This window comes from Scardinius erythrophthalmus, assembly GCF_964197995.2.
Source record: "Scardinius erythrophthalmus genome assembly, chromosome: 2".
NCBI classification, from domain to species: domain Eukaryota; kingdom Metazoa; phylum Chordata; class Actinopteri; order Cypriniformes; family Leuciscidae; genus Scardinius; species Scardinius erythrophthalmus.
The window spans coordinates 6,382,508-6,405,373 of record NC_138222.1 but is presented as its reverse complement, the minus strand read 5'-3'; the positions used below and the strand labels follow the sequence as shown (position 1 = coordinate 6,405,373).

Below are 22,866 nucleotides of genomic sequence, written 5' to 3'. Positions count from 1 at the left end.
AATATTTGAAAAGTATTAAATCAATCTAGAATGATCAGGGTGATCTTGTTGGGCAGTGGATCTGCATAGGAAATAGAAAATATTTTAAAAAGCTGCAAAATGTTTGTTTTTTTTTACTTTGAAGACTTTTTTTTCCTCTTAGGGATGAAGAATTTGGGGGGGGGGGGGGTGTAGTACTGTAAATATATAGTATGAAAATCTGATTAATACTATAAAAAAACAAGGAATTTAATCAAACAATAATTATTTCTAAATAATTAAACAAACAATAATTATTTATTAATATAATTATTAAAAATGTTATTTCTTTTAGTACACTATAAAATTACAATACTAATATCTTAAAAAAAAATTATGTTAAACCATGCGTTTTTTATTTTATTTGGCAGTTTGCGCCGCACTAAATGCATGGTATATGTACATTGTTATTGTGATATGGCTTAATGTGATAGACATATTGAGAACTCTTCGGTTTAATTAAATAAATATTCGCCCTGCCATTTCAGTTTGTTTTCATTGCCATACAAGCATCTATGGCTATTTTCATGGCAAGACTGATGCATTTAAAAAATAAAATAAAATAGTGGTCCCTGCGGTTTAAGAGTGAAGCGCGGCACTGTGTTCATTTACAAGCTGCAGCTCATGATTAAGTGTCTCAGAGTGTTTTGATTCACAGTGAATGACCCAAACCGCTCTGAGACACTGAAAAACACCATATCATGAGCTTAAACAGAAAGAAAACAACCAGAGAAACTTTACTTTTCTGTCCTTCTCCGGCTCCATCCTCCTGAGAGTACGGCTCAGTTTTGAAGTACAAGTACTGGGCGTCAGTTTTGCTCTTGCCGTTCTCGTCGTACTCGCTGTCTGTGCCCGAGTCTTCTTCCGCCGTGTCCCACGTCTCCTTCTTCCCCTCGTGTGCTTTGGAGCGGCGGCTGCTGGTGATGCTGTGCGAGTCGAGGCCGTTAGCTAGCGGAAGCGGGCCGCTGTCTGCGTTACACAGCGTGTCGCTGCTGTGGCTGGAGCTCAGGATGTCACTGTCCACAGAGCTGGTGCTGCGGTCGTTGTTGACGTCCGAGTCCGAGCGCTCCTCAGAGGGGAACTGGTTGTCCGTGTCCGAGGCGACCCGCGTGGAGTTCTCCGTCTGGGAAGGATGTGAGACGGCGTCCGGTTCCTGTGCCGGAGACTCGATGTGCTCGAAGTCGCTGTGTTCGGAGCTCTTCTGGCTGTCACTGGTGCTGGAGGTTTGCTGATGCTGCTGTTGTTGTTGTAAAGAAAGGTTCTTCAGTTTCTCAGTGCTCTCTTCAAGAATGGCCTCCACTGACTTTCTGCTGCCCTTCGCCCCATCAAAAGAGTCCTCAGAGTCAGCGCTAGCTTTGGGACAACTAGTTCTGTTGGCTAAAGAGCCTGGCGATTGCTCAGGCAGGGAGACAAACAGTCTGATCGTGTTCCCGTGCCGATCCAGAAGCTTCCACAAAACAGAGTCAGTGAAGGCCACCTGATGATCTGTTGAGTCTGAGCTCTCCACGAAAACCTGAGAATAAACAAGAGCGTTTTATAGAAAAATTCAAAAATGTACTATCTAAGGAAATAGTAGTGAGTGTCCTTTTGTACAAATAATATTTTGTGCTTAGAGTATCATAGAGTACTAAATTCTATTGGAATTAACAGAGAGATAGTGAAATTTCTCATACACCTTATTGGAGCAGTCAGTGATAGCTATATACCAAGGATACACTTTATTTTAATGTTGTCCTTGTTATTTAAGTACTGAGTAATATTAATAAACAGCATGCACTTAAAATAGGGTTTGGTTTAGGATTAGTTGCATGCATTTATGCATACTTTTCTGTTATTACTACAGTAAGTTAATGTAACCAATATATGTAACATGAAAACACTGTAAAATAAAATGTTCTACTTTGGTTAGGATGCGGCAGCTCATTAAAAGGTATAGCGGAGGATCTTTCCGAATTTTAGATAAGACCCGCCCTCTCCACTTTTTGAAAAGTTTGATTGATTCACCAGAATGATTGACAATTAGGAGGACCAATAGTATAGGTGATCCACCCGGAAGTAAAAAATCCTCCGCTATACCTTTAAGTTTCGGAACAGAACCAATAAAAAGTGAGTGTAATGCTAGTTAACCTTGTTACTCCTGAAGAAACCCTCTGCTTTCAGAGTCTTGTTGGGCACGTAAAGGAGCCGGAGGTCATTATAGCAGCGCTCTAAGACGACACGCATCGTCTCCGCACAAAGACCTGTGGCCTGAGAACACAACGAGGAGACAACCGGTTAGATGGAAGCAGAAGTCCGTTTCAACTGTCTTTGGCACTTTCCACAAATAGAGAACAAAACAGTGCTTGAACCTCCTCAATTATATCTGGCATATATTTTTTTCTTTTTCTACAAAGTATCAGAGAAATCAGATGCTTTACCTTCAGAGAATATTCAGATACTGGTGTGAAGAATTCAGATATTAAACAAATATTGCATTTTTGCAAATCTAATATGGGTCTAAATACAGTTTAAAAGCCCTCCTGTGTGTGATTATTTTTAAGCAAATAAAACAAAAACATTAAGATAAATAAATAAAAACAGACGAAAGTAAAAATAAAAAGGTAAAAGGACTGCAGATTTTGCCTTAATTAGGTGCTTTGGCTTTGGTAATTCAAAACAAAATTAAAATAAATTCTACAAAAACTTGTAATATCAATCTAACAGATTGTGTCAGAATCATCATATTGCTGTATTTTAAGGGGGGGGGGGGTACTTTTACATTACTATTATTTAGTGTTAGCATTAGCATTTCTAATCGTTCTTTTTCTCAAGAACATTGGACTTGGGCCTTCATTAATTAAAAGACAGTAATGGGCCACAAATTTGCACCCTTTTCATGGAAAGTGCCCTTTATATGTGTTCAGAAATGAGATTCTGTACCTGTGCAATGAGTTGCTTAAACTCTGTAATGGTCTGGTTGAGATAAGCCCTGACACTGACTGGAGCAGCAATAGACTCACTCTTTAGATCCACCACATGGACCTTCACCATCACCTCTGCAATCAACACACAAACATTGTCAGCAGTTTACAGTGAGGAGGTTTCCGGTCAACCGTGATGAGGATTCTAGAAAGTCATTATGCATGTGTGTCACTCTTTCATTGAGACCTTGATTACGGATTTGTAGTTAAGAGTATATTGTAAATGTTCAAAAAAAGTCAGCTCAGTAAATACCTCCAGGTTTGTATGGCTGGAACGCTTGGTCAGGTCTGCGGATCTCCAGGAGCAGGTCAAACATGTATGAAGACTTGACCCCGCCGAGCAGCAAACCCATGGGCATGTCTTCCTCACCTTCATACGAACGTTCCAGGTATTCATGAAACTCGTCGTATTTGACCAGTCGACAGCAGTCCAGTGGCACCACTAGCTCCAGGTCCATCAGCTGATCACAATCACACAGAACACAAGCAGTGATAAATTCAGAGAGACGAAGCTTGCTGATCTGTTTTTAGGGTTAATCTATCAGGCTAAAGACCAACTTAGCCTTAGAGGTGAAATTTAGACAACAGTATGTAACGCTACTTGCCTTGTAAGCCATTTCGGTTGCTTCTCTGAGAGTTTTGTCCTTGTGAACCTCCAGCTTATTCTCCATCATCATCAACTTCACTGGATGCATGCAGAATAGCTTGATCTAATGGAGGAAGACAGAATAATAAGGTTTGGTTCTAAACACTGACTCTCTGGCAAATCAAGCAGTATCGAAAACATCAAGGAACCTCACTAAAGCGGCCACTAAAACAGATATCATGGGAAAGTTGATTCTAATGAGGCGTTTCCCAGTTTGCATTCTTATGCACCATTTTGTAGTATGTACTGTATGTAGCACCTGCAGTTGTGTAACACTGTTTTTGTATCGTTTATGTAGGAGTCTAACATTAGACTTGAAATGTCTATATAGTGCTGCAGGGATGATGCATTTTTAAAACCCCAGAAATGCTCTTCCGGTTCTATCGTCCTGAAGTCAATGGGTTTTTTGGAACGGGCTTTTGGTTAAATGCCTAAAACGAGGTATGTGGTGAACACAAGCTCCATATATTATCACGTTGTATTCTACAACAATACATACATCAGTACTACCTGATTTCTCCTTAAGTACTTGTCTTAAAAATGGTGGTTGTTAAAAAGTGTCTGAATGGAACTACAGAGTTTTGTTTGTTTTGTATCTTTAGGTTCGGTGTTAAAGGGATGGTTCATCACGGAAGTGACCTCGACGTCCGGGTTAGCGGTAGCATTAGCCATCAGGCAAGTGTTATTTAAATAAACTCCTGATGTAATTACAAACTTTCCAATGCCTCGTTTTATGAGTACAGAACCTATTTGTACTACTGTAGAAGTTTGGTGGGCATTATTAGTGGGGTAATATACGAGATACAGCCTAGGATCTGTTAGCGCCTGCACTAAGCCATTCGGCTGATATCTCTAAATAAGCTCTAACTTTAATAATCAACCAAGGTAAAAAAAAGCTTCTGGGGGGGTGTTTGGCTCGAGGTCATGGTGCAAAGGACCCTAGGTTGTAATTAAGGCCATTGCACACTGAGTCCGAAATTCGCATCCGAAATTTTCGTCCGTAATAAAAAATTTGGATCGGGTTCGATTTTCTGCGTTTTTCACATCCACAGCCAGTTTTTTGAGAGTTTTTTTGACAATTCAGAGCCACTGTACAAGCGATCGAGGTGTGATTGAGCAGCCAATTCGATTACTAATCATGTATTATTTGGGTATAAATATAACCTGTATATACAGCTGTTCTGTCTGCCCAGCACTTCCGCTGGCCATGTGTGTGTGTGTGTCCATACCTTAGACATACTGCCAGTCTCTGTTCAGGATCGATTGGTTCACGGAAATTGGTGGTCTTCTTTTTAATATGTGGCTCCAGTATCGCTAGCAAAGCATCAAACTGTTCCACCGACATTCTGAGGTAAATTTTGAATCGCTCGGGATAATTTCGCAATTCCTTGATAAGGAGGTGAAGCTCTCCTTCCACAACCTCAGGATTGGATGGACCCAATATTTCCTCTTTCTTTTTCTCGTTTTAAGAAGAAAGAGGGCAACAAAATCATCCTCACTGCTTGACGAATCCATTTTGTATTTTTTGCGGGGTTTTTTCCGCAAAGGTCTAATAAAAACGCATCGGACTCAGTGTGCAATGTTTCTTTGCGTGACGAATTTTAAGGCTGACAAACACGAAAAAACGCATACGAAAATTTCGGACTCAGTGTGCAATGGCCTTCACTCCGAACCATCCCTTTAAAAATGACATTATAAAAGCTAAGCAAACCAGGGCTAAATGTATAATTTTCTTTCTTGCTCTGGACCAAACGAACCAAGAGAACCGAAGTGAACACACCCTTAAATAAACTCTTTAGATAATTGTGCCAATTTTTGTTGCGCAGTGCTTGGAACAGCCTTTGCATAGAGAGTGCACCAATGATGCCTAAAATGCTGTCTAGGTAGGCAGCTCATTAGGGTTTGGGACACAGCCCAAGTCTCCATGGCACGCAGTTACAGAACCGAGCACTGGTTGTGCTGTGCAGAAACTTTACCTTGCATGTGTTGCGCTCGATCTCTCTTTGCCTCTTCTCCTGCTCCTCGGACTCTTTCTCTCGTTGCACCAGTCTCTTTATGTGCTCTGGGAAGTCCTCCACTTCCAGGAATTCTGCAAACACACAGAGAGTACATTAAATTCCAGCATCTCGGAGACGGAGCAAGATCATTGATAATGCTTTTGTTTTTATGTCGAGGGTGGAAAAAATATCCATGTCAGTTCCCTTACTTGCATTTCTGGAGGGGTCTTTCAGTCTGTACATGAGCATGTATGCATTTGTAGAGCTGTTGGGGCATAAAAGCAGAAGATTTGGTAAAAAAAAATACTTTATAATGTGCTTTACAAGGGTCTTCTTTGGCATCACAAATGTAGGACTAGGAGGCTTCACACACCTGGCAAAGGCACTGGAGTAATAGCCCCTGCTCCCTGAGGATCCGCCATATGTCTTCCGGATGTCATCCTGCGTGATCTGGAACACACACATATGAAGAACACAATTTACAACCCTGTATTATTTTCTTTCTTTCTGTGAAAAACAAAAATAGATGTTATGATGAGAAGTCTAGGACCATGGGTCTCATTCACAAACTGTGTACACACACATATTCACACACAGACAAGTGTTGAACTAATATAGACAATTTAGAGTTACACTAATATTGAAGTGAACTTAAACTTTGGAGATAACTCAAACATCCAAGTTCTCAGTTAAGAGAATTTCACATTTCAAGTTGACTAAACTTAAAATTGAAAGTTGATGAATTACAGCGATATGAACATCATATGTTTTGCTGAGAGTGGTGAAGGGCTGTAAAGGAAAGGTTGTGCAGAAAGTCCTGATATGGAGATGGTTTGGGCATGTTTTATGCAAATTACCAACCTAGAGCACTTGTATAATTATAATACTCCAAATTAATTAATTAGTACATATAAATACCAATAATCCGCACAATTATAAGTGAATGAGACCCAAAGATTTTATTTTTGGCTGAACTATTCCCTTTTTGATTGATGCTAGCCTGCTGACCTTGCTGACGTGCTGGTCATTGAAGCTGTACCATTGGCTGTCACTGAAGGACTTGATGCAGGCGTAGTAGTGCCCACCTGCAGCACTCCCAGAATGCACCATGACCGAGAAGAGTTCAAAGGTCAAAGAGCTCTATAAAGGAGACAGAAGAGGCATGCTTATCTTTCATCTTCCGAGTTCAGTACAGCACTTGAGCATTTTGGGTTCAGACAGATAGATAGATTGTTTTATTTCATGCCATGTCAGCATCTAAGGCTATTTTCATGGCAAAAATTAAATTACAAAAATACAAATATCATATAAATATAATAAAACCAAGCAAACAAAAACAACAAGGTTTTTTTTTAATTAACATATGATAAAAAATTCAAAACCTTTTCAGGCATAATCTTACTAAATAAGTCCTTAAGTGAAGTAACTTCATAATAGAGCATTCTACTTGTATTAAACCCAGGACAGTCCAATAAAATGTGTTTTTTTTGGGTTCAGAGAGGACGTGAGGTTACCTTTGGTTTGAGCACCCGCTCTGCAGTGCTGGTGTTATCCAGACAGATGCCCTCATCCACACCATCATCCGTGGAGAAATCGTTGCTCATCTGGTCACTGTGGCAGCTTCCTTCATTCTCCGCCCCACTGTCAGTGCAGCTCTCGGTCTGAGGTGACTTCTGCAGACAAAACATTTCATTAATGCATCAAAATTATGGTTTTAAATGAGTGGTTTTTGTTGGGCAAGGTACTGGGGATGTTCAGAACTACATACTTCCAAAATCAATTAGTCTAAGGAAGCCCTGAATAATTAGGCTATTAGACGTGTGCATTAGGGGGCATTTACACAGGATGTGTTCAAAAACAACAGGTAGAGTGCAAAATAATGGAACATTATGCAAAAACATGTTTTTTTTAATTATTATTTGATCTTGACACGCAGTCTTACAAAATACAATGCTCACAGTTTAAGATGCACAAAATTTTTTTGAAACGATGCAAGCAGTTATTATTTATTATATAGTATATATTGCCCAGTGCGAGTATATTGTATGAATGCAAATAAAGTTGGACATAAACATCTCCAACTTCATATAAAATACTGGGCGATAGATAGTATAGTTACATTTTGCAATGAAATAAATTAGATATACACTGTGTGTGTGTGTGTGTGTGTGTGTGTGTGTGTGTGTGTGTGTGTGTGTGTGTGTGTGTGTGTGTACACTGCATACCTAGGTAAAGTAGAATGTATTATATATCCAACTTTTAAATGTATTGCTAGGCGATAATATAGTTTACATTTTTAGATATCACAATCAAGCAGTTGAGATTTGCTAGTCATTTCAGATTTCAATAGAACTTAATTAATTCTATCGTAACTTAAAGGTCCCGTTCTATGCCCCTTTTGACAAGATGTAAAATAAGTCTCTGATGTCCCCAGAGTGTGTATGTGAAGTTTGAGCTCAAAATACCCAACAGATCATTTTTTACAGCATGTTTAAATTGAAATTTTTTGGGGCTCAGAAAAACGAGCCGTTTCAGTGTGTCCCCTTTAAATGCAAATGAGGTGCTGCTGGACGACCCAGGGGGCGGAGCTTCATGAGCTCGCGCTCAGTCTGTCAGGAAAAATTCATCTCTCGGAATGATGATAATATCAGAAACTCTCAGTAACGGTGTTCAGTTCGAGTCGGACAATAATGCCTACAGAGTCAGATTGCTGTATAGAGATGAAAGAGGTATGGTTTAGTAGTTTAATTACGGTTATTATAACGTATTTGTCATCTGCTTGTAGGCTATGTATCCATTATTTATTAATAGCCTACAAGTCTGCTGTCTGAATGATGATCAAACATGTACTGATGAGTATAATAAAGTTTATTGTACATCACACAAAAGATGAAGCGTCAGTTTTACTTCAGAAAATCACCGTAAGAGCTGAGTAAACACAGTAGGCTAAGTTATAAGAAGTGCGCAAGTAGCCAGTAGAGTTGAGGGAGCATTCCTGTGGGCGGAGGTTAGTCAAGAAACGGTTCTGGTGATGTCACTAATGCAGGATGTAGAGGGGTGTAGTCCAATCGAGCCGTTTTTTGTAGTCAACTTCTGTTAAATAAAATATCTCGCTTGGCATTGAACTTTGAGCTTTATAATTTTACAGATATTATTTATGCTCTAACAGCAACATTACACACTAACTAAAGTTTGAAACATGGAATCGCATGCAACGGGACCTTTAATACTTTTCTTTCAAACATGTTTAGTGAGCCTCACATCAACATTCATCCTACTCTAAAATAAAGTGAGGCATGAAGTCAAAATCAGAAATTGTCCCTTGATTAAAAACTAATCACAAATGGTGACTAGAGACACATTTGAGATATTAATACCAGATGTGAAGAGGGCAGTTCAGCTTTCCTTAACAAGAGGAAAGAGATCATAAAGCTGTGTCTCACCTCGTCCTCGACGTCAATGAAGGGGCTCATGTCCAGCTCCTCGGGGAAGGTCATGCGGTCATTGAGTTTAATGCGGTGCATAGTGGTGTAATCAAAGTCGAAGCGTTTCAGCTGCAGAGTCAGCAGGTATGGGAAATGGAGGAATCTCAGGCCCTGGAGAGAAAAATACTGCATAAGAAACTGAAATGTGACTAGACAGTCATCGTATCTGATCTGATTCACCTTGCGGGCGTCACATTTCTTTTTGCAGCGCTCACAGAAGTATTGGTTGGGCCCGTCGAGAGTCTCAGGCTGGATGAAGGCCTGCAGGGCTTCTTCCTGTTCAGCAGAAAATTAGTGGACAATAAGGACAAACATGCTCCTCTTTCATTTGGATATTGCATTTGACATTCAGTAATTCAACTTAAAAGGTGAAACTAATATATTATAAAGACTCATTACCTGCAAAGTGAGATATTTCAAGGCTTGATTATGGCTTACCGCTTATGAACATTTTCAAAATTTCTGAGATTTTGAATTTGGTGTTTTCATAAGCTGTAAACCATAATCATCAAAATTATAACAAATAAAGGCATGAAATATCTCACTTTGCATGTAATGAGTCTATATAATATATTAGTTTCACCTTTTAAGTTGAATTACTGAAATAAATGAACTTTTGCACGATATTCAAATTTTTCGAGTTTCACCTGTAAATAACTTAAAAGTACATAAATAACAGTGTTTAAAGAGGACCTATTATGCCTTTTGTCAAAGTCTTGATTTGGTTTTTGGAGTCTACTAAAGTAAGTTTTCATGCTTGATAAAAAAAAAAAATATATATATATTTTCCACATATTTGATAATTTGACATTGTTGCAGCTCCTCTCTCTTCCCTGTCTGTCAGTAACGCACTCTTTAGGTCCTGTCTCTATGAAGCCCCGAAAAGCACAATGTGCTCTGATTGGCCAGCTGGATCGGTGTGTTGTGAATGCTCAACCGCCTCAAGCGTGTTTAGGAAATGTCACGCCCTTACCGCATCCTCTAGTTTTAAGTCACACTACTTACTAACTCAAACAGGCACCGCCCTTTCTTTTTATGTTATTATGCCTTGGACGGGAATTATTTAAATGAGGAATATTGTGATGTGTTCGTTCCCGGAATAAAACTCCAGACCACAATGGAGGCGTTTCAGGGAGTTCACAAACAGTGCGCACTAATATAGAGAATAACTCCCGCTTGAGAAAGTTGAGGATGTAAAAAAAGCATAATAGGACCCCTTTAAAATTTCTTTGGAGCACTTTAGCACTTAGACTTATATTTTCTGATTGGCTGCGACTGTGTTTTGCTGTAGTGTTTACTTCACTATGGACTCCTGATTTCATTTTCATTTTACATTGAATCAAACAGCATATAACTCTCTAGCTTATAGCAATGGTCATATTTCCATATCAAACAATATTAAAATCACCAATTAGCATGTGTAAATACTACTGACAGGATGTCTTGTTGGCATATAAAACAAATACAAAAGCACCGCAGCTACAAATAAATGGTCATAATGATGGCCGTACGCACCACGCTTCCAAAAGCCTGGCTGGCCCCGAAGGGCCTGATGACCAGAGGGATGTCCAAGTACGTGTCAATCCTCCAGCTCTCATAGCCACACTCCAAACAGCGCACATAGTCCTTCAGTTTGCCCTGGTAAAGCTGGTTGATCAGGTCAGCCTGGGAAAAACAAAAGACAATCAAAGCAAGGTCAATAAACACACCCATACATTCAGAATGAAAATGTATTGTATGCATTTTTTCTATTATATAGATGAGCATAATACAAAAAAAATGAAACTGAATTACAGAATATCTTTGGCATGTCCCTTTTTGTGTTAACTTAAGCACTTAAGCTGCATGAACTCAGAAAGTTTGTGTAAAACCTGACAATCACGTTCTCCAGCCCAATTGGAGAATGAACTAAAGAGAATCTTGTGCTTCAATAGAAACAGGAGCATCTGACTGTCTGTAAAAAGTTCACATGATCAATGTTAATCAGAATGGTTAGATCAGTTGGTTTCTTCATTTGAAATTGAGATAAATAAAAACCTTTAGCATTTTAAGCTTCAATTTAGAATCCTTTTGAATCTCAAATTTTCATTGGGGTCTAAAGGCTGAGACACACCAAGTCGACGGTCGGCCCGTCGGTGAGCATCTGTCCACCCCGTTTTTGCGGTGTGTTCAGCAACCACTGCCGGATTTTCGGCCGATTAAGCACGTCAAATCAGCGATTGGCTTTAGAAAAATTATGAAAGCAAGTAAACAAAAAAGTCATGAGGGTACTAGGGCTGTCAAAAATGCTCAAAAATGACGTTCGAATATTCCCTCTAAAAAACACACGAATATTCGAACTATTCGAACATCTGGTTGCGCATTTTGTCAATGACGCACATTACGTCAATGACAGGACAAATTAATACAAAGAGACATAGCCTAACTACTTGTATAGGTAGTTTTAAGTTTAAACATTGACAACGTATTACTACACAAAAACAAACAAGTACCGGTAAATCTCTTAATGGCCAAGACCGCAGACCTCACTCTCGCTCGGTCACTCGCAGGCACTCTTTCTCTCTCTCGCCCTAACCCGCTGCGTTCACACACCAAACGCGAATAGAGCGTCTGGCGCGAGTGATTTCAATGTTAAGTTAATGTAAAGACGCATTTACGCGCGTCTGGAGGTCTTGTGGCGCGAATGAGGAGTCACGCTCTCCGCGCTTCAAACGTTTGCTTTTGACTCGCGAATTCAAAATGTTCTAGAGTCCAACTAGACGCGGTAGACGCGAATCCGACATTGAACGCTCCGAGAGAGCTGTGCTGTGGTAAAATTTTAACTTTTCCTTGACATGAAACGGTAAATAATCAAACCAGTGGAAGCCTGCAGTGCATGAAACTGCTGAATCTCCTACCTTATTCATGCTGCGCAATATCTTTTCAGTCAGTACAGTAACCTACTCTTTAGTAATGTTTCTGTTTACCGTTAAGCGTTAACGCTTCTTCCAGTGACCTGTCCCTAGCTGACCCACTCGCAAAGCAGACAGCTGCACCTCTGCTACCGCGGGCGTTTTTACCACATTCGAATATTAATTTTCACACTCGAATTTCTGTTTTTAAAAACTATTCGAATATATATTCGAATTTAGAATATTCGTTGACAGCCCTAGAGGGTACACACAGATGGCTCTTCTAATTTTACAAGTTATCTGAGTGTTCCAACAAGTGACTGTCTGGAATGAACAAAATGAAGACCAACAGGATTCCTATATTCAAAATGTTAAGCAAATGCAGCTTTGTTTTCAGTTTGGATAGTTCCAGAGTTGTAGTTTCGTTCCCCTTTATGAAAGATGAATGGACTACTGCCACCTGCTGGCATGGAGAGTCATTTCTTCTAACACAGACTCAGTTGGCCATTGACTGTAGTCTTTGTGGTGTGTTCAAACACAGCTTTTTGTTCGAGACGCAGGCAATGCGAGACAACAACACAGTCTCCGCTAGCTTTATGATGTCGGGTCGGTGTGTCACTTTTGGACCCCATTATAAATTCAGAGAAATCTCAAACAAGTGGTTGAGACGTGTTTTTTTCTGAACAATCAGTTGCCAACTTACTGACACAAAAACAGATTTTGAAGTCTTACAGACTTCACAAAGTCTTACAGCACAGCTTAAAAGAGAACAATCAGCTGAGTGTAGAAACATGCAAACCTTTGTTTAGTGCATGCCATGACCCAACCCACCTCAAACGTTGAGGACATTCGGACATTCGAACGAACATTGGGTCTTTTGTCCTGACCCTGATGTAGGGATCTCATTGGTTGTGGATTAGCATCAAGAGATGAGGGGGCGGGGCTTGCATCGCATACCTGCTCGGTCTGTTTCCACTTCTGCTCTAGTGCATCAAACATGACTCTGCAAAGCTCCTGGACGTCGTGCTGCTGCCAGGCTGCAAAACACACACGGTAAAGAGTTACGAGTAATCAAGACTCCTCCTGCTATCTGATAACAGCAGTTCTAATGTGGGTAAAGTTTCTCAAAGAGACGTTAAGTGACTCCTCGTACCCTCACTGCTGTCCCAGCCAAAGCTGCGGGTCACGTCTGTGGTCTCGATGGCGCGCTTCTTACTCGTCTGCAGGAGAACGAACAGCCTCTGGAGCTGGTACGGGATACTGGTGACTGGATCCTCCTCGGACTCCTCAAACTCCCAACTGGTGCAGAAACATTCAAAATAGTGTTAGAGGTAATAGTTGTAAAATGCAAAATATGGAGGCAGAATCGAATGTTTATAAAAAATAAAAAAGCTACAAGCTATTAATAGTGCCAAAAATGGCATTAGAGACAGTGGGTGTTTCTCAAAACCAAGAATGCAAAGAACCGACTTGTGTTCTTGGGGAGAACGCTCTTGCTAGTTGTTCTTGGAAGAATGGACTCACAAGGTGACGAGCACACAGACAGTTTGAGACGATGTGTTCTTGCTGGTATTGCGCAATAATACCCCCGCATAGACGCCGTCTGCAGTACCCAAACATAACGAGAATTATTGATAACAGCCAGGTTTTATCGCCCAAGCCTACCCTCAGCTCAAGGGATTACTCTACAACTGTACACTACAATGTAATGTATAGTCATAACAATAAAGCAACGCTTATGGAGATTCTCACTTCCGAAAACGTTTGAGCACATTTTCGATTCGCCATAAATTTTCGTAAAAATGGCAATATTTGAAATCTACACAGTTGATTTCTCGCATCAAATGTTCTCAGAAGTGAATTTAGTGATGAAATAGCGTACGAAATTGTAGAAAAACGACTTGCTGTGCCTCTCTTTCCTCGAATGCCGAAATGAATGCTGGGATATTTCTGCCGTCAAGTTCACACAAGTTACCAACCTATGCATCCTCGGTAAAATGGGCGCGTCAAGAACACTTCCGGGATTTTGAACCGTTCTTGTCAAAATGCAAACTTGTGTATTGGGACAGTACTTGGGCAGCGACTGATGACGTTTCACAAGTCCACAAGAACACAAGTACAGAGAAGAACGCATATTGAGAAACGGCCAGTATGTTGAATTCATACAGCCTAAAAAAAAATCATAAAAGCCTAAATTTAATCTTTATATTCAATCATATAAAGCGATCGAGTCTCTTCAAAAAATTTGGACTAAACCGTTCAATTCATATGGATTAGTTTTACGATCTCTTTATGAACGTTTTGAAGTGTCAAAGTGGAAGTTGCATAGCTGTCAATGGAGGGACAGAAAACTCTCAGATTTCATCTAAAATATCTTAATTTGTGTTTTGAAGATGAACGAAAGTCTTATGGGTTTGGAATGACATGATGAGTAATTAATGACAGAATTTTCATTTATGGGTGAACTATTCCTTTAAATCTAGTTCATATGAACTAGTTATCCCTCTAAACACAGACTACTTACTTGTAGAGTGCATTCCTGAACTCAGGGGTCATGAACAGGGTCTGCAGGAGGCTGTTCAGGTAGCAGGTCATCGCTTGGTTGACCAAACCAACATAACCTTTAAAGCAGACACAAGACAAATGAATCTGTGTGGCAAAGTTGTGGCCATCATGCCCTTCACAACAATGCATGTTAAAGCAGTGCTACCTGTCTCTGACTTGTTGAGTATGGAGGAGTACGAGTAACTGGGGCTGCTGTAGTCACTGCTGCAGCCCACAGTACCGTCCCGCGGTAAAGGTCCAATGAAGCGGTCCTGAGAACTGTCATCAAGACCACTGCTGTCCGCTGTGCCAGATTCATCCTGTAAGAGTCACACAAGAATAATGCTAAATATGCAATGCTCACTATACAGGATTAAGATCTCATGCCACAAGGTTATCAAATTAACACTCGTTCTTTTTAAATTTATTTTTCTTATGATGTTGCATCCGTATTATGTGGTATTCTTTATTACTACTGAAAATAAAGGAGGGTAGGAACCTGCAAGATCAACCTAAACTGGGTTTCACAACAAAAAGTGGGAATGGAAAGATGTGAAACCAAGTGCAAGGCCAGGGTTATTATGAATGTGAGAGAACATTTTTTTTCTCCGCTTGATGCAATCTTTGCACTTTCGTTAAATATAAAAAAAAAAAGATAATAGAAAAACAAAAGAACAGATTGCTCGATAGAATGAACGATAGTTAGAACAAACGATAGATAAAACGAACAATAGATATAACAAACGATAGATAAAGCAAACGATGGATAAAACAACGGATGGATAGACGGATAAAACGAACGATAGGCAAAAAAACTAATAAAACAAAAGATAGACAACAAACAATAGATAAAACATTTTTTTTTAACTAGATAGAATGAAGGAATGGAACGATAGATCAAATTAATGATAGCTAAAACAAACGACAGGTAAAACGAATGAAAAAAACGAAAGATAGAATGAACAATCAGTAAATAGAGCGAGTGTGCAAACGAATGAACGAAAAATAGACAGACAACAAACAATAAATAAAACAAATGATATACAACAAATAATAGATAAAAATTGTAAAAAAACTAGCTAGAATAAAGGAATGAATGATAGATAAACTGACCGGTAGCTAAAGAATGAAAGAATGATAGATTATATTAACAATAGGAAAATAGACAGAGCGAACGAACGATAGATAGAATGTTTGAATGAACGATAAAACGACCAAATGACCAAACGATAAAGCGATAGTTGAAACCAGGGCTTGACATTAACTTTTTTGCTCACTAGCCAATGTGGCTAGTGGTTTTCCAAAGTTACTAGCCACACAGCATTTTTACTAGCCACATTTTTGTTGTTGTGAAATTACCTGATAAAAGTTGACTATGGCGTGCTAAAATTTACTTGAACTAGATTTACAACCCTTTAAAATGTAAAACCACTGTACACACCCAAATCAAGACTACATAAATATATAACAATACAGGTCATTATCATTAGCTCTGATAAGGTTGTGTGTAAAGCTCCTTTTTTAAAATGAAACCATGTATTATGTATTATATGTCGCCACATTGCTCCACCGGCATACGACATAACTCCAGCAGGGCAGCTAGCTGTCTCTTCGATTCTTTGTTGTCGGTCACTAGCGACAATACTCATTAGGGCTGTCAAAATTGCCCAAAAATGACCTTCGAATATTCCCTCTAAAAAAAACCCACTTAGCTTATATTCGATCTATTCGAACATCTGGTTGCGCATTTTGTCAATGACGCGCATTACGTCAATAACAGGACAAATTAATACAAAGAGACATAACTACTTGTATAGGTAGTTTATTAAAACATATTTGACAACGTATTACCTACACGAAAACAAGTAAATCAACAAATAGAGCGTCTGGCGCGAGTGTAAAGACGCGTTTACGCGCGTCTGGAGGTCTTGCGGCGCGAATGAGGCGACACGCGCTCTGTGCATAACAGTTTAAATGAACAACAACAATAAGCAAATGTTGAGTGCTGATCAAGAGTTTTGTGCAAGCAATTTAAGGTCGCGACTCTTATATAGCAGGCTTCATTCAGTGATTGAAACAAATATTATTAACATTAATTGAAGTTTTACAGTATATAGAACCGACATTGAACGCTCCGAGCGAGCTGTGCTGTGGTAAACATGGAACTTTTCCTTGACATGAAACGGTAAATAATCAAACCAGTGGAAGCCTGCAGTGCATGAAACTGCTGTATCTAACCTACCTTATTCATGCAATATCTATTCAGTCAGTACAGTAGCCTACACTTCAGTAATGTTTCTGTTTAACGTTAAATAAATTGACCCCTCAGGCAGCGCGCCCACTCGCAAAGCAGACAGCCGCGCCTCTGCTACCGCGGGCGTTTTTCCACATTCGAATATTAATTTTCACCTTCGAAATTCTGTTTTTTTTTAAACTATTCGAATATATATTCGAATTTAGAATATTCGTTGACAGCCCTATTGGAGTTGTAGTGTCGTAGTGTCACACTTATTTCAGATGCCTTTTGAAAAGACTACAATTATTCAACCTGCCAAAGTGGCTAGTTGGAGTGACTGTGTTACCCGCCACGAGCAAAATCCACCCGCATTTGGCGGGTTGGCGGGTGTTAATGTCAAGCCCTGGTTGAAACGTACAGTGGATAAACGATAGTCAGAGCAGACGACAGACAGTCATTGCGTTGACAGATAGTGGTACGTATTTAAACGTATGACGTATTTAAACAGCTCATATCGTGACTCACTGAAGCGATCTGAGGCTGCTCTCCGTCCTTGTCTGTGAGCTGCAGGAAATTCTTCTTCCCAGCCTCAAAACCGGACAACACCAGGGACATCTCACCGGCCTGGTCCAGAGGAGCCTTGGGGAAAAAAAAGAGATAAAAGTGGACAAGAGTGAGAGAGCAGAACAACGAATGCGGGGCAGATGCTGTCTGGAACAGTCTTAGAAAGTCTTAAGACTGCAGAAATACTGCAAAATGCTGTAAAAGAGAAAATAATCAAGCTGACATACTGCAGATAGCCCACATCTCGTCCGAGGATTCGGTTAGTATGGAAAAAAAAGCTGTGCTGCCTGAGGGACATGACGTACTAGCAATTTACCCACAGGTCTGGACGTACTAATGTTGGACTGGAGTGGGTGACGGTACAAACAAGAGTGTTTGCACTGTATTTTATTTGCTTTTTATTCTAAACTGTTCTTATTTCTTTTGATTATTTGAATTACTTCTATGTAAAGCACTTTGAATTACCAGTGTATGAAATGTGCTATATAAATAAACTTGTCTTGCCTTGCCTAATCCAGTGACCTACTCAGAGAGTTACCTGCAACTACAGGCTCTGTGCTGGGTCAGCGCTGGGATTAACACACAGTTAGATGGAGAATAGAGCAGAGTACATGTCATAACACCGCTCCATCTAATCAGATCACATTCACTTCAGCAGTGTGGGAAAACATGGCACTGATAACCGATATATTGGCAGATCAATCTAAATCTCACTTATGTGAAGTGCATGTCTAAGCACTTCAACATAAATCAAATATGTATAGCGGAGTAGCCTAGTTTGAACCAGTGTAAGTACAACTGACAATCGCACAAAAGGCTGCGAATGCACAAGTGAACTTGACTGTGCTAGTCATGAAGGCTCTTCCCATAACAACGTGCTACAACACGGGTGAAGTGATGTGTGGCCTAGGAAATCTTCAGCCTTTATTCAAATAATATTCAAAATTACTTGTGATACCGCAATGAATCCTGTCATATTGTGCAGAGATATTTTTTGGAAAGAAGAATTTCCAAAGAAATTATGAAAACGTGCATAAATTACAGACCCAACTAAATATTAATAACTGATTATGTTGCAGGCAATGTGTGAGCCTTTTTTTATGCATGTAGCAAAAGTTTGTTTTCCTTATAATAATTTTGTCAGATAAATACCTTCACCAAGTTTAGTGTTTTGTCCTTTCCTGATATTTAAAATAAATATAAAAATATTTTCCTCATATTGTGATCGAAGTTGTAGCATCATTAAAAACAATTATCCCCTCTGGATATCACTTTTGACCAGTGTGTGTGAGTGTGTGTGTGTGTGTGTGTGTCAAAATCAGCAAATTAGAATGATTTCTGAAGGATCATGTGACACTGAAGTAATAATGCTGAAAATTTAGCTTTGATCACAGGAATAAATTACATTTCTTTCAAAAACATAAAAAATAATCTTACTGACCCCAAACTTTTGACCAGTAGCGTATATAAATACTAAGCATATGTAAATATGTACTACACTCACATATTATGGCTGCATCATTTACTGTATTAATTATAAAAGCATTACATAATGCTAAAAAAAAAACCCAGCCATTTCCTTAATGCAGTATGCATAATTTCGCATTTTTTTCTTTTATTTTAGGGAGAAACAGTCCATGTTTTGGTAAGACTTTTGTGTGTTTTGTTGGGGAAGACTCTCACCCCATCCCCAGTGTTGGGCCACGCCAGGCAGAAAGTGCCGTTCACATATCCAGCCTTGTGAGCCACATCCTCGTAGAATTTGTTGACGGTGGTGGAGGCGGGCAGGTTGAGCGTCAGCCTCTCATTGACGGTCTTGGCATTGGTGATGTCCTGCACAATACACAGCACTCTCGGCTCCTCCGCTGCACTTTCAATCTGTGAATGCACACATATGGTGAGTGTTAAGTTTACTCAAGTGCTGAGAACGTCCATCAAACATGCTGGGGAAATGCACTAGATGAGCAAAAGTGCAATAGTTTTCTTGGACCAGGCAATAACTGACCAATCATAGTTACGTAATGCACGTTTTCATGTGTTTAGCCAGGGAGTGCGTAAGCAAGCAGAAGTATGCTGTATATTTCAACACTGAACTCATAATACAAACCTACTTAGATTAGAAATTAATACAGCAATCCACCATGAAACAAACAAGGTTAAACAAGACTAAAGCCTGATCATGCCTGTAGCAAACCTCAGCAATAAATATTTAGATTAGACATTCATATTATTAATCTTATTGACACCAGTGGGTTAAATGTTAGTGTAGAAACGGCTCAGAACAGTGAAGTTATGGCTTAAGTGTACTGTGTTTGGGGTCACAGCATGACGTCAAGGCCATAATGTTGACTCTGACTGGTGCTGGTTGGTTAATTGCAGGTGTTGTTTACAAAGCAGAGCCATGGCCTTTTCATAGCGTCTGCTAAAGAACTGATCATGTTACCAAAAGCGCTGACTGAGGATTCCAAGCACGACGCAAGCAAAACATTCCTTCGTACATTATTGATATGATGAGCAGAGAGAATAACTTCAGAAGATTATTTTAAAGTTGCTTTAGTTTACATTAAAGGGCTAGTTTACCCCCAAAAATTATCCCATAACGCATTCACCCTCAAGCCATCCTAGGTGTATATGACTTTCTTCTTTCAGCCAAACACAATCTGAGTTATATTAAAAAATATCCTGGCTCTTCAAAGCTTTATAATGGGAGTGAGTAGAGCCTGAGTTTTGTAAACTCCAAAAAATGCATCCATCCATCATAAAAGTGATCCATACTGCTCCAGGGGGTTAATAAATGGCTTCTGAAGCGAAGTTATACGTTTTTGTGAGAAAAATATCCATATCTATAACTTTATTAATCATAATCAATGGCTTCCCAAAGCAAACATTGAATATACATGTTTTTCTAAAAAAAAAAATATAGTATAGCCTATAATAACTTGTTACATATTTTGTATTTCTATTTATTCGCTTTCAATATTTTATAGACTTTTATACCTAGAAAAATGCTGAATTTGTAGAGGCTGCATAAAGGGAAAAGTCCTTTCAGTCAGAAAAGGAAATTAGGAATTCTGGCTGGATATTGTCATAAAAACTGATGACGGATTTATTCAAACACATGAAATACTGTAGAATATGTTAAGTAAAAATATAATGAATATGTAATATAGTGCATGTATTTATCAAAAAGCTCCTCTCTAGGGTAAATTTTTCTAGCTGATGGACACTGAATGGCTTTTCTGAGGTAGGCTAAATGTAACATGACATCGTTTACAATCTGTATTACTGACGTCTTTCCACAGCTGACACTGATTTAGCGATTACATTTGGCAAAACGAATTTCGTTAAATTGTACTGTATCTTTTAATATACCTTCTGATGTTCATTCATGTTTATTTCATGCTTATTTCATGCTAGTAAAGAGGAAGAGATGATTGGTTCTCTCGCGCGCCGCCTGAACTGAAGCGGCAACAGCAAACTGTCACACCACATTAAAAGAGCGCCAAAATGGCATTTATTGTTTCAATTTTGTAATAAAATTGTCAAAATTTGAAAGCTAATACTTAGCTTATTTATCTTTATTGGATAGGAGGCTCGCTACAAATAGTTTAGTGAGGTTTTGTTTACGCAACTGAAAAAAGCATAAACTAAAAGATAGATTCTTAGGATTTAAGAATTGATTAAAATCAAGAAATCATAATTTTCAACCCAGCCCTAATTGGAATGTTGTTTCATGTTGACTTTAATCACTTAAAAGACAATTACATTTTTCACACTACATACTCAAATTCCCAGCTGCCTGCAAAAAAAAAAACACACCGTGATCATATTATTATTATCATCTGGGTGAATCTCATGGAGGCTATCAACAAAATCTCCTGGGAATATTTCACTCCAAAATCAAAAGAAAATAATATCTCAATTTTGCATTAAACAAAAAGTACCAGCTTAATCTTTATTGGTATTTCTTTCATTTTGTTATTCACAATACAAGCTCAATGTCCCATCTGCCTGGAACAGTGTATTGCCCTCAGCTTCCCCTCAAACCAGCTGATTTTTTCCCTGACGTCTTCATTTGAGGGTTAGTGTCAAATGAATCACCATGCTGTAAACACACACACACACATGCAACACACACACAACTACCTGTGAGAACCTCTTCTGCATCTCCTCAAAAATACTCTGCCTGCAACTCCAAAAAATACCCTGATGACAGAACAACAACAACACAGTGTTCAAGAGATGCCAAGCCAGCCTCGGGCGCAAGGCCGAGCGTCACGACACGAGCGGCACTGATGTCTGATATCGGTTAAAGGTCAAAACACAGGGGAACAATGGAGATCTAGAGGAGAAAATGTGAAGATGCCACTGTAAAAGACACACAGATGTCAACACAAGCAGGGGCATTATCAGATTAGAGGGTATTTTTATCAGGGATAATATCGTTAGGTGCTGACATGAAACAGGTTGGCCTGTTCTCGAGCGGGCATTCATTATGACAAGGTGCTCAGGCCTACAAGATCTTCATCCCAGTGAAGAAAAGGCCTTTCACTGAAGTACAGATAGACGATGCAAATATTTATGATATAAATATTTATGATATATTCAATATTTTCTTGTTGATAAACGATTTTTAACCCATACTGACTGATATCATCACAAAAATATTTTCCGTGCAAATGTGTTTTGTCATCATATTACAGGTTTTGAAATAAACTTGCGTTGTCAAGTTTTGTTTTGAGTTTTTTTTTTTTTTTTTTTATCCTATGGAAGTGAGATTGCCTTTATGTAAATATCAAGAGAAAAACACAGGCGCCAGCTAGAGTTGTGCCGAAAGACGACAGTATCGTGTAATGACAATAATCAGAGATATCGCTGATGGCTGATGCCTTTGACGTTATCAAGATGATAATTTGCTCGTTTATCCATGAATGTATTCAATTATTATTATCAGGCTAGTATTATTATCAAATTATTAGGATCTATAATTAATTTGCCTTTCCCAATTTCATAACGACATCACCGACATGCGTGTATGATTGAGGAATGAAATGAAAATGTTTTACAAACAGATGTTATTCACAAATTGTCAAGAGTGCATCATATAGAGTTGTTGTTTAAGCCTAGGCAAAAACAGCATTGTTGTTCATCAGCATTTTGTTTTGTTTCCATAGCACATTAACAAACAAATTTAATGTAATTTAATAACAATACAAGTACAAAAATTATAATTATTAATAATAATATTACTAAAATTATATAGGGCTAATAGCAGTCTTTAGGTGCGAACACAGCACAATAATCAGTCAGGAAAATCAAAAGCAGCTTTAAACAGACTTAAAAAAAAATTGTTACAAGAAATATTGATTATTCAAAAAAATTTCTGTGAGAGAAATATTAAAGGGGTGGTATAATGCCCTTTTCACAAGATGTAAAATAAGTCTCTGATGTCCCCAGAGTGTGTATGTGAAGTTTTAGCTCAAAATACCCAACAGATATTTTTGTATAGCATGTTAAAATTGTCA

At 38.9% G+C, this 22,866-nt stretch overlaps 1 protein-coding gene across 5 annotated transcripts in view; it reads right to left on the bottom strand.

The window, feature by feature from the left end:
- usp47 (ubiquitin specific peptidase 47) overlaps window positions 1-22,866 on the bottom strand; it is a 38,025-nt gene that overhangs the window by 6,263 nt on the left and 8,896 nt on the right. The window contains exons 2-21 of one of the 5 annotated variants that reach the window (XM_081358820.1): window positions 21,488-21,547; window positions 19,025-19,219; window positions 17,303-17,416; window positions 14,708-14,861; window positions 14,522-14,618; window positions 13,151-13,296; window positions 12,955-13,034; window positions 10,622-10,771; window positions 9,287-9,382; window positions 9,065-9,217; window positions 7,136-7,294; window positions 6,630-6,761; window positions 5,995-6,071; window positions 5,831-5,886; window positions 5,601-5,713; window positions 3,584-3,688; window positions 3,232-3,439; window positions 2,938-3,053; window positions 2,146-2,265; window positions 760-1,531 (exon numbers count right to left, since the gene is read on the bottom strand). In XM_081358820.1, coding sequence (XP_081214946.1) covers window positions 760-1,531; window positions 2,146-2,265; window positions 2,938-3,053; window positions 3,232-3,439; window positions 3,584-3,688; window positions 5,601-5,713; window positions 5,831-5,886; window positions 5,995-6,071; window positions 6,630-6,761; window positions 7,136-7,294; window positions 9,065-9,217; window positions 9,287-9,382; window positions 10,622-10,771; window positions 12,955-13,034; window positions 13,151-13,296; window positions 14,522-14,618; window positions 14,708-14,861; window positions 17,303-17,416; window positions 19,025-19,219; window positions 21,488-21,547 — 3,103 coding nt within the window. Of the gene's footprint in view, window positions 1-759; window positions 1,532-2,145; window positions 2,266-2,937; window positions 3,054-3,231; window positions 3,440-3,583; window positions 3,689-5,600; window positions 5,714-5,830; window positions 5,887-5,994; window positions 6,072-6,629; window positions 6,762-7,135; window positions 7,295-9,064; window positions 9,218-9,286; window positions 9,383-10,621; window positions 10,772-12,828; window positions 13,035-13,150; window positions 13,297-14,521; window positions 14,619-14,707; window positions 14,862-17,302; window positions 17,417-19,024; window positions 19,220-21,487; window positions 21,548-22,866 lie in introns of all 5 variants that reach the window. The other 4 variants (XM_081358817.1, XM_081358818.1, XM_081358821.1 and 1 more) reach the window with 4 other exon arrangements.